At 58.0% G+C, this 12676-nt stretch overlaps 1 protein-coding gene across 1 annotated transcript; it reads right to left on the reverse strand.

Moving 5' to 3' along the window:
• Positions 1 to 990: 990 nt before the first annotated feature.
• Positions 991 to 11748, reverse strand: LOC308051181 (kallikrein-14-like; the record flags this gene model as incomplete). The annotated part of the gene is made up of 6 exons (XM_080361531.1): positions 991 to 1143; positions 3041 to 3177; positions 4346 to 4599; positions 6276 to 6438; positions 8547 to 8633; positions 11700 to 11748. The coding sequence occupies 6 exons, from the start codon at positions 11746 to 11748 to the stop codon at positions 991 to 993; spliced, it is 843 nt and encodes a 280-aa protein (XP_080217657.1).
• Between the last annotated feature and the right edge of the window lie 928 nt (positions 11749 to 12676).

The following is a 12676-nucleotide window of genomic DNA, read 5'->3' on the forward strand; positions in this document are numbered from 1 at the left end:
AACCATCATTGATTGGATGACCTTCATGGGATTGGGTGACTCTCATTGGCCAGCTCTTGTTGGGTTGGCCAACTGTCATTGGTTGGGTGACCTTCATGGGATTGGGTGACCCTCATGGAATTGGATGACCCTTATTGGCCAACTCTTGTTGGGTTGGCCAACCATCATTGGTTGGGTGACCCTCATGGGACTGGGTGACCTTTGGGATTGGATGACCCTTATTGACCCACTCTTGTTGTGTTGGCCAATCGACATTGGTTGGGTGACCATGGTGTCAACCAACCTTCTTGGCTTGACCAACCATCATCATCTTTGGCTGACCCTTATTGGCCAACTCTTGTTGGGTTGGCCAATCATCATTGGTTGGGTGACCTTCAAGGGATTGGGTGACCCTCATGGGATTGGGTGACCCTTATTGGCCAACTCTTGTTGGGTTGGCCAACTGCCATTGGTTGGGTGATCCTCATGGGACTGGGTAACCTTTGGGATTGGATGACCCTTATTGGCCAACTCTTGTTGGGTTGGCCAACCGCCATTGGTTGGGTGATCTTCTTGGGACTGCGTGACCCTCATGGGATTGGGTGACCTTAGTTGCTCATCGCGTTCTTCATTCCCATTGGCCATCTCCTCTTGCTGGGTTGACTTGGGTGACCATCTTTGATTGGCAACCCTTATTGAATTGACCATTTGGATTGGAGGACCTGGCCACCAGCCCTGTGTCCTCAGTGCCACCGCAAGGCCACTGCAGCCCCATGTCTTGGTCCTTGAGGTGGCCACAAAGTCAATGAGGTCGAAAGGACGAATGTTCCCACCAAACATCACAACGCTTTAATTCCTCCCACCATCCCACCCACCGTCTCACCAGCTTCGCCAGCTCACCCTGGTTCTACCCCCCAGCGTCCTACCCCGGCGAGCGGTGGACGGGTGGACATGGCGGGGGGTCCTCTAACCCCCCCCCCCCCCAGACATCTGGAGGTTGTTGGACCATTGTTAGTTCTCCTTCATGATGTTCTGGATCCACTGGAAGTATCTGCAGACCTTGGTGTAGACACCAGGTCTCTTGGGTTGCCCACATCTCTCCATCCCCCAGGACACGATGCCTTGGAGGGTCCGGTTGCAAACCAGAGGTCCCCCGGAGTCGCCCTATGGAAAGACGGGGGCTGGTCACCCAACCTTTGGTGGGTGAGCCCACGGTCAACCGATCGTTGTTGGGTCTTGATGGGTTGGTTGGATGACCTCTGTTGAGTTGGGAAACCAACGTTGGGTTGGGCAACCGCCATTGGGTTGGGCAACCTCTGTTGAGTTGGTCAACCACCACTGGGTTGGGCAACCACCATTGGGTTGGTCAACCATCATTGGGTTGGTCAAAGACCATTGGGTTTGCCAACCACCATTGGGTTTGCCAACTGCCATTGGGTTGGTCAACCACCGTTGGGTTGGTCAACCATCAGGGGCTCACCAACCACCATTGGGTTGGCCAACTACCATTGGGTTGGTCAACCACCATTGGGTTGGTCAACCACCGTTGGGTTGGTCAACCGTCATTGGGTTTGCCAACCACCATTGGGTTGGTCAACCGCCATTGGGTTGGCCAACCACCGTTGAGTTGGTCAACCATCATGGGTTGGCCAACCACCATTGGGTTGGTCAACTGCCATTGGGTTGGTCAAGCACCGTTGGGTTGGTCAACCATAATTGGGCTCATCAACCACCATTGGGTTGGCCAACCGCCATTGGGTTGGTCAAGCACCGTTGGGTTGGTCAACCATCATTGGGCTCATCAACCACCATTGGGTTGGCCAACCGCCATTGGGTTAGTCAACCGCCATTGGGTTGGTCAACCACCATTGGGTTAGTCAACTGCCATTGGGTTGGCCAACCATCATTGGGTTGGTCAATGATCATTGGGTTCGCTAAACACCATTGGGTTGGTCAACCATCATTGGGTTGGCCAACCACCATTGAGTTGGTCAACCACCGTTGGATTGGTCAACCATTATGGGTTCACCAACTGCCATTGGGTTCACGAACTGCCATTGGGTTGGTCAACCACCATTGGGTTGGTCAACCGTCATTGGGTTGGTCAACCACCGTTGGGTTGGTCAACCACCATTGGGTTAGTCAACCACCATTGGGTTAGTCAACCGCCATTGGGTTGGTCAACCACCATTGGGTTGGCCAGCTGCTATTGGGTTGGTCAAGCACCGTTGGGTTGGTCAACCATCATTGAGCTAACCAACCACCAATGGGTTGGCCAACCGCCATTGGGTTGGTCAAGCACCGTTGGGTTGGTCAACCATCATTGGGCTCATCAACCACCATTGGGTTGGCCAACTGCCATTGGGTTAGTCAACCGCCATTGGGTTGGTCAACCACCATTGGGTCGGTCAAACACTGTTGGGTTTGCCAACCATCATGGGTTGACCAACCACCATTGGGTTGGTCAACCACGATTGGGTTGGTCAACTGCCATTGAGTTGGCCAACCACCATTGGGTTGGTCAATGATCATTGGGTTCGCTAAACACCATTGGGTTGGTCAACCATCATTGGGTTGGCCAACCACCATTGGGTTGGTCAACCACCGTTGGATTGGTCAGCCATCATGGGTTCACCAACTGCCATTGGGTTCACCAACTGCCATTGGGTTCACGAACTGCCATTGGGTTGGTCAACCACTATTGGGTTAGTCAACCGCCATTGGGTTGGTCAACCACCGTTGGGTTGGTCAACCACCATTGGGTTGGTCAACCACCATTGGGTTGGCCAACCGCCATTGGGTTGGTCAACCACTACTGGGTTGGCCAACCACCATTGGGTTGGTCAACCACCGTTGGGTTGGTCAACCATCATGGGTTCACCAACCACCATTGGGTTCGCCAACCGCCATTGGGTTGGTCAACCACCATTGAGTAGGTCAACTCAGAACGATTTGGACAACCCTTCCTTGTCTGAAGACCATCATTGGGTTGGCCAATGAGGGTTGATTTGGAGACCCGTTCTTTGGCTGAAGACCATCATTGGTTGGCCATTGACCATACCTGGCAGGAGTCCCTACCGCCCTGGATGCTCCCGGCGCAGAGCATGTTGTCGGTGATGGAGCCGGGGTAGAACTGGCGGCACTGGGCCATGGAGAAGATGGTGACGTTGACGCACTGCAAGACGTCCGGGTAAGAGACTGAGATGGGAAACCGAGGGGGAGGAGAGAGAAACCAGAGCAATCGACCCGGAAATCAGCACAAATCTGCTTCCCGACCCAAAATATCCCAACGTCGACAACCCCCGCCCCGACCTGGAGTGGTTGGGTCCACCACAGGAAACCACTTGGAGATGATTCTCCAGGTTGGTTTGGGGTGAAATATGAGCTTGAGGAGGACCCAGAGGTCCATATGGAGACCCAGAGGTCCATGGGGAGACCTAGAGGTCCATAAGGGGACCCAGGTGTCCAGGAGAGGACCCAGGTGTCCATGGGGGGACCCAGATGTCCATGTGGGGACCCAGATGTCCATGGGGGGACTCAGGTGTCCAGGAGAGGACCCAGGTGTCCATGAGGGGACCCAGGTGTCCAGGAGAGCACCCAGATGTCCATGGGGGGACCCAGAGGTCCATATGGGGACCCAGAGGTCCAGGAGACCACCCGTAGGTCCAGGAGACCACCCAGATGTTCATGGGGGGACCCAGAGGTCCATATGGGGACCCAGAGGTCCATAAGGGGACCCAAGTGTCCAGGAGAGTACCCAGATGTCCATGGGGGGACCCAGAGGTCCATATGGGGACCCAGAGGTCCATAAGGGACCCAAGTGTCCAGGAGAGCACCCAGATGTCCATGGGGGGACCCAGAGGTCCATAAGGGGACCCAGTTGTCCAGGAGAGGACTCAGGTGTCCATGGGGGGACCCAGAGGTCCATATGGGGACCCAGAGGTCCAGGAGACCACCCATAGGTCCAGGAGACCACCCAGATGTCCATGAAGGGATTCAGAGGTCTAGAAGAGGATGTGGGTGCACAGGAGGGGACTTGGGAGCTTGAGGAGGACCCAGAGGTCCATAAGGGGACCCAAGTGTGGAGGAGAGCACCCAGATGTCCATGGGAGGACCCAGTGGTCCAGGAGAGGACCCAGGTGTCCAGGAGACCACTCAGAGGTCCAAGAGACCACCCAGATGTCCATGGGGAGACTCAGAGGTCCAGGAAGGACCCAGAGGTTCAGGATGGGACTTGGGTGTCCAGAAGACGACCCAGGAACTCGTGAGAGGACCAAGGTGCCAAGGAGATGACCAAGGGGGACACCCAGACCTCCAGGAGAGGCCCAAGACCCCCAAGAGGAGACCCAGAAGGGCCCATTGGTACCTTCAGGGGAGGTGACGGCCCCCCATCCCGATGTGGTGCAGACGGTGCCGGGGTCCGGGAGGCAGGAGGCCACGGGGATGGCCTGGATACTGCTGCTGAGGGTGACGGGCGTCAGGAGCTTGATCATCATGATGTCGTTGTCCTTGGTGGTGGGGTCGTAGCTGGGGTGGGGCACCAGCTTCTGCACCATCCGCTGCATCTCACCCGCCTCCCGCGTGTACAGGTTGTGCTTGCCCAGGCGGATGGTGGTGATCCTGGGGAGGGGACACGCGTGGGACAATGGGGAAGGACAGAGAGACCATGGGCAACTTGTGGGACATGGGGTCTACAGTATGGCCAACATATGGTCTATGGGATCTACAGCACGTCCAAGACACGTGTGGGACACGGCATGGCCAACGTTTGGGACATGGGGTCTACAGCATGGCCAACGTGTGGGACACGGGGTCTACAGCATGGCCAGGACATGGCATGGCCAATGGGTGGGACATGGGGTCTACAGTGTGGCCAGGACATGTGTGGGACACGGCATGGCCACCATATGGTCTATGGGGTCAACAGTATGGCCAACATATGGTCTATGGGGTCTACAGCACGTCCAAGACACGTGTGGGACACGGCATGGCCAACGTGTGGGACATGGGGTCTACAGCATGGCCAACATGGAGGACATGGGGTCTACAGCATGGCCAGGACATGGCATGGCCAACGTGTGGGACATGGGGTCTACAACATGTCCAAGACATGTGTGGGACATTGCATGGCCAACATGTGGGACATGGGGTCTACAGCATGGCCAGGACACGTGTGGGACACGGCATGGCCAACATGTGGTCTATGGGGTCTACAGCATGGCCAGGACACAGCATGGCCAACATGTGGGATATGGGGTCTACAGCATGGCCAATGTGTGGGACATGGCATGGCCAACATGTGGTATATGGAGTCTATAGCATGGCCAGGACACGGCATGGCCAACATGTGGGGCACGGCATGGCCAACATGTGGTCTATGGGGTCTACAGCATGGCCAACATGTGGGACATGGGGTCTACAGCATGGCCAGGACATGTGTGGGACACGGCATGGCCAACATGTGGTTTATGGGGTCTACAGCATGGCCAACATGTGGTCTATGGGGTCTACAGCATGGCCAGGACACATGTGGGACACGGCATGGACAACATGTGGTCTATGGGGTCTACAGCATGGCCAACATGTGGGACATGGGGTCTACAGCATGGCCAGGACACGGCATGGCCAACGTGTGGGACATGGGGTCTACAGCATGGTCAGGACACATGTGGGACACGGCATGGCCAACATGTGGTCTATGGGGTCTACAACATGGTCAACATGTGGTCTATGGGGTCTACAGCACGTCCAAGACACGTGTGGGACACGGCATGGCCAACATGTGGTCTATGGGGTCTACAACATGGCCAACATGTGGTCTATGGGGTCTACAACATGTCCAAGACACGTGTGGGATACGGCATGGCCAACGTGTGGGACATGGGGTCTACAGCATGGCCAAGACATGTGTGGGACACGACATGGCCAACATGTGGTCTATGGGGTCTATAGCACGTCCAAGACACATGTGGGACATGGCATGGCCAACATGTGGTCTATGGGGTCTACAGCATGGCCAACATACAATCTATGGGGTCTACAGCACGTCCAAGACATGTGTGGGACACGGCATGGCCAACATGTGGTCTATGGGTCTACAGCATGGCCAACGTGTGGTCCATGGGGTCTACCACACGTCCAGACCACATGTAGACCACAGAAACCCCCCCATGGCCATAACCCTCACCGGACCCCCCCACAGGACACGTGTGGGCCATGCCGACCACGTCCCGCGTGTCCCCGCCCCACCTGGAGACCCAAGACCCACGGGAGACGACCCGGGTCGCCATCCTTACCCCGGCGTGGTGCAGTGCGCCGCCGTCACCACCCACTGCCTGTCCACCAGCACGCCGCCGCAGTACAGCTTGTACATGTCCAAGATGGCCGCCTGCCACGGCTGCGAGTGGGGCACGCAGTCCATGCCGCCCACCACACGCGTGTCGCCCCACGCCGAGGACGCTGCAAGGGGAGCCGGGACACGCGTGTCAGCGCCGCCACACGGGTGTCATGGCCACCCCACGCGTGTCACCACCACCACATGAGTGTCACCACCACCACATGAGTGTCACCACAACCACATGTATGTCAGTGTCACCACACACGTGTCACGGCCACTACATGAGTGTCACGGCCACTACATGAGTGTCACTGCCACCACATACATGTCACCACCATCACATGTATGTCAGTGTCACCACACGTGTGTCACGGCCACCACACGCTTGTCACAACCACCATACGTATGTCACGGCCACGACACGCGTGTTAGCATCACCACACGCATGTCACCACCACCACATGAGTGTCACCACAACCACATGTATGTCAGTGTCACCACAACCACATGTATGTCAGTGTCACCACACGCGTGTCACGGCCACCACATGTGTGTCACGGCCACTACATGAGTGTCACTGCCACCACATGTATGTCAGTGTCACCACACGTGTGTCACTGTCACCACACACGTGTCACTGCCACCACACGTGTTAGCATCACCACACGCATGTCATCACCACCACATGAGTGTCACCACCACCACATGTATGTCAGCACCACCACATGCGTGTCACGGCCACCACATGTGTGTCACCACCACCACATGAGTGTCACTGCCACCATATACATGTCACCGCCACCACATGTACGTCAGTGTCACTACACATGTGTCACTGCCACCACAAGCGTGTCACAGTCACCACACGTGTGTCAGCGTCACCACATGTGTGTCACCACCATCACATGTATGTCACTGTCACCACACACGTGTCACGGCCACCACACACGTGTTAGCATCACCACACGCATGTCACCGCCACCACATGAGTGTCACCACAACCACATGTATGTCAGTGTCACCACACATGTGTCACGGCCACCACATGTGTGTCACTGCCACCACATGTATGTCACTGCCACCACACACGTGTCACCGCCACCACATGTATGTCAGTGTCACCACACGCATGTCAAGGCCACCACACGTGTGTCACCGCCACCACACATGTGTCAGAGCCACCACATGAGTGTCACCACCACCACATGTATGTCACCACCACATGAGTGTCAGCGCCACCACATACATGTCACCACCACCACATGTATGTCAGTGTCACCACACATGTGTCACAGCCACCACATGAGTGTCACCACCACCACGAGTGCCACCACAACCACATGTATGTCAGTGTCACCACACGTGTGTCACGGCCACCACATGTGTGTCACCACCACCACATGAGTGTCACCACAACCACATGTATGTCAGTGTCACCACACACGTGTCACGGCCACCACATGTGTGTCACCACCACCACATGTATGTCAGCGCCACCACACGCGTGTCACCGCCACTACATGAGTGTCACTGCCACCACAAGTGTCACTGCCATCACATACATGTCACCACCACCACATGTATGTCAGTGTCACCACACGTGTGTCACGGCCACCACATGTGTGTCACCACCACCACATGAGCGTCACCACAACCACATGTATGTCAGTGTCACCACACGCGTGTCACGGCCACCACATGAGTGTCACTGCCACCACATACATGTCACCGCCACCACATGTATGTCAGTGTCACCACACGTGTGTCACGGCCACCACATGAGTGTCACCACCACCACATGGGTGTCACCACAACCACATGTATGTCAGTGTCACCACACGCGTGTCACGGCCACCACACATGTGTCACCACCACCACATGAGTGTCACTGCCACCACATGTATGTCAGTGTCACCACACACGTGTCACAGCCACCACATGAGTGTCACTGCCACCACATACATGTCACCGCCACCACATGTATGTCAGTGTCACCACACGTGTGTCACGGCCACCACATGAGTGTCACCACCACCACATGGGTGTCACCACCACCACATGTATGTCACCACCACCACACGCGTGTCACCACAACCACATGCATGTCAGCATCACCACACGTGTGTCACAACCACCACATGTATGTCACCCCCACCACATGCGTGTCACCACCACCACACACGTGTCACCACCACCACACGCGTGTCAGCGTCACCACCCGTGGACTCACCCGCGGTCGCCACCAGGACCAGCGTTCCCAGCACCCTCATGGCTCCCCAGAGCCCCGTGGCCACCATGGCTCGCGTCTCCGTGGCCGCTGTGGGGCAGAGCCGTTAGTGCCCCCCTCGCGTGGGACCCTCTGCCCCACACCCCACTCCAGGAGACCACCCAGGTGTCCATGGGGGGACCCAGAGGTCCAGGAGACCACCCAGATATCCATGGAGGTACCCAGAGGTCCATAAGGGGACCCAGAGGTCCAGGAGACCACCCAGAGGTCCATGGGAGGACCCAGATGTCCATGGGGGGACCCAGAGGTCCGTAAGGGGACCCAGAGGTCCAAGAGACCACCCAGATGTCCATAAGGGGACCCAGAGGTCCATAAGGGGACCCAGGTGTCCAAGAGACCACCCAGATGTCCATAAGGGGACCCAGAGGTCCATAAGGGGACCCAGGTGCCCAAGAGACCACCCAGATGTCCATGGGGGGACTCAGAGGTCCATAAGGGGACCCAGAGGTCCAGGAGACCACCCAGAGGTCCAAGAGACCACCCAGATGTCCATGGGGGGACCCAGAGGTCCAAGAGACCACCCAGATGTCCATGATGTGACCCAGATATCCATGGGGGGACCCAGATGTCCATAAGGGGACCCAGAGGTCCATAAGGGGACCCAGAGGTCCAAGAGACCACCCAGATGTCAATGGGGGGACCCAGAGGTCCATAAGGGGACTCAGGTGTCCAGGAGACCACCCAGATGTCCATAAGGGAACCAGAGGTCCAAGACACCACCCAGATGTCCATGGGGGGACCCAGAGGTCCATGGGGGGACCCAGAGGTCCAGAAGACCACCCAGATATCCATGGGGGGACCAGAGGTCCAGGAGAACACCCAGAGGTCCATGGGAGGACCCAGATGTCTATGATGTGACCCAGATATCCATGGGGGGACCCAGAGGTCCATAAGGGGATCCAGAGGTCCAGGAGACCACCCAGATGTCCATAATGGGACCCAGAGGTCCATAAGGGGACCCAGAGGTCCAGGAGACCACCCAGATGTCCATAATGGGACCCAGATGTCCATGGGGGGACCCAGAGGTCCAGGAGACCACCCAGATGTCCATAATGGGACCCAGAGGTCCATAAGGGGACCCAGAGGTCCAGGAGACCACCCAGATGTCCATAATGGGACCCAGATGTCCATGGGGAGACCCAGAGGTCCAAGAGACCACCCAGATGTCCATAGGGGGACCCAGAGGTCCAAGAGAACACCCAGATGTCCATGATGTGACCCAGATATCCATGGGGGGACCCAGATGTCCATGGGGGGACCCAGGGGTCCATAAGGGGACCCAGGTGTCCAGGAGACCACCCAGATGTCCATGGGAGGACCCAGAGGTCCATAAGGGGACCCAGAGGTCCAGGAGAACACCCAGAGGTCCTTGGGGGGACCCAGAGGTCCATAAGGGGACTCAGGTGTCCAGGAGACCACCCAGAGGTCCATAAGGGAACCAGAGGTCCATGGGAGGACCCAGAGGTCCATGTGGGGACCCAGAGGTCCATAAGGAGACTCAGGTGTCCAGGAGACCACCCAGATGTCCATGGGGGGACCCAGAGGTCCAAGAGACCACCCAGATGTCCATGGGGGGACGCAGAGGTCCATAAGGGAACCCAGGTGCCCAAGAGACCACCCAGATATCCATGGGGGGACTCAGAGGTCCATAAGGGGACCCAGATGTCCAGGAGACCACCCAGATGTCCATAATGGGACCCAGATGTCCATGGGGGGACCCAGAGGTCCAAGAGACCACCCAGATATCCATAGGGGGACCCAGAGGTCCAAGAGAGGACCCAGAGGTCCATGGGGGGACCCAGAGGTCCAAGAGACCACCCAGATGTCCATGATGTGACCCAGATATCCATGGGGGGACCCAGATGTCCATAAGGGGACCCAGAGGTCCATAAGGGGACCCAGGTGCCCAAGAGACCACTCAGATGTCCTTGGGGGGACCCAGAGGTCCATAAGGGGACCCAGGTGCCCAAGAGACCACTCAGATGTCCATGGGGGGACCCAGAGGTCCATAAGGGGACTCAGGTGTCCAGGAGACCACCCAGATGTCCATAAGGGAACCAGAGGTCCAAGACACCACCCAGATGTCCATGGGGGGACCCAGAGGTCCATGGGGGGACCCAGAGGTCCAAGAGACCACCCAGATGTCCATGGGGGGACCCAGATGTCCAGGAGACCACTCAGAGGTCCAGGAGACCACCCAGATGTCCATGGGGGGACCCAGAGGTCCCTAAGGGGACCCAGGTGCCCAAGAGACCACCCAGATGTCCATGGGGGGACCCAGAGGTCCAGGAGACCACCCAGAGGTCCATAAGGGAACCAGATGTCCATGGGAGGACCCAGAGGTCCATGGGGGGACCCAGAGGTCCATAAGGGGACCCAGGTGCCCAAGAGACCACCCAGATGTCCATGGGGGGACCCAGATGTCCAGGAGACCACCCAGAGGTCCATAAGGGAACCAGAGGTCCATGGGGGGACCCAGAGGTCCAAGAGACCACCCAGATGTCCATGATGTGACCCAGATATCCATGGGGGGACCCAGATGTCCATAAGGGGACCCAGAGGTCCATAAGGGGACCCAGGTGCCCAAGAGACCACCCAGATGTCCTTGGGGGGACCCAGAGGTCCATAAGGGGACTCAGGTGTCCAGGAGACCACCCAGAGGTCCATAAGGGACCCAGAGGTCCATAAGGGGACCCAGGTGTCCAGGAGACCACACAGATGTCTATGGGAGGACCCAGAGGTCCAAGAGACCACCCAGAGGTCCATGAGGGGACCCAGGTGTCCAGGAGACCACCCAGATGTCCATAAGGGGACCCAGATGTCCATGTGGGGACCCAGAGGTCCATAAGGGGACCAAGAGGTCCAGGAGACCACTCAGATGTCCATAATGGGACCCAGATGTTCATGGGGGGACCCAGAGGTCCAGGAGACCACCCAGAGGTCCATGGGGGGACCCAGAGGTCCAAGAGACCACCCAGATGTCCATGATGGGACCCAGATATCCATGGGGGGACCCAGATGTCCATAAGGGGACCCAGAGATCCTGGATGGGACTTGATTTTTGGGTGTCGCCCCACACCACTTTGGGGTCCCCACCCCCAACCTCGGTCCCCTCCACCTCGGGCCACACAATCCGCCCCGTCATCGCGCCCCAGCGATGGTGACACCGTCACCCTGGGCGCCACGGTGACGGTGACACAGTCATCGTTAATGAGGCCACTAATTATGGGTTCCACCAGCTCTTCTGCTTCCCCCTCCTTGGCCCGGGGGGTTTGACCTCCCAGAACCTCCCGCTGCCCTTGGATGCCTCTGTGGGGCTGGGGCTGTGGGTCACGGCCCCATGGAGATGTGGGTCACAGCCCCCCCTGTGGTTGTGGGTCACAGTTCTTCAAGGCCATTGGTTGGGGGGACCCTTGAATGGGGGTTGGAAGTACCCTTAGATATGGGGTGTTGCTCCCCCAAGGTCATTGCTCCCCATAGTTGTGGGTCGTGTCCACCCACGGCTGTGGGTCCCCGTGGGTCACCGTTCCCCGTGGATGTGGGTCTGGGGTTCCCATGGGTCGTGGGTGTCCATGGGGCTGAGTCGTGGTTCCCTATGGCCATGGGTTGGAGGGACCTTTGAGTCATAGTTTCCCCATGGCCGTGGGTCACAGATCCCCGTGGCCGTGGGTCACTGGTGGTCGTGGCCGTGGGTCACTGGTGGTCGTGGTTATGGGGTCGCTGCTCCCCATGGAGGAAGGTTGTGGGCCCCATGGAAATGGGTCAAGGCTCCACGTGAGTGTGGGTCACGGTTCCCATGGCCATGGGTCGGAGCCACCCATGGGTGTGGGGCACCACTCCCTGTGGACGTGTGCCACAGGCCCCACAGATAAGGGCGGGAAATGGGTCCCATGGGTGCTGGTCCTTGCTCCCCATGGAGGTGGGAGGTGGTGGGACCCATGGATGGAGGTGGTGGGACCCATGGATGGAGGTGGTGGGACCCATGGATGTGAGAGGTGGTGGGACTCATGGATGGAGGTGGTGGGACCCATGGACATGGGAGGTGGTGGGACCCATGGACATGGGAGGTGGTG

Source organism: Nesoenas mayeri (genome assembly GCF_963082525.1).
Source record: "Nesoenas mayeri genome assembly, chromosome: 33".
NCBI classification, from domain to species: domain Eukaryota; kingdom Metazoa; phylum Chordata; class Aves; order Columbiformes; family Columbidae; genus Nesoenas; species Nesoenas mayeri.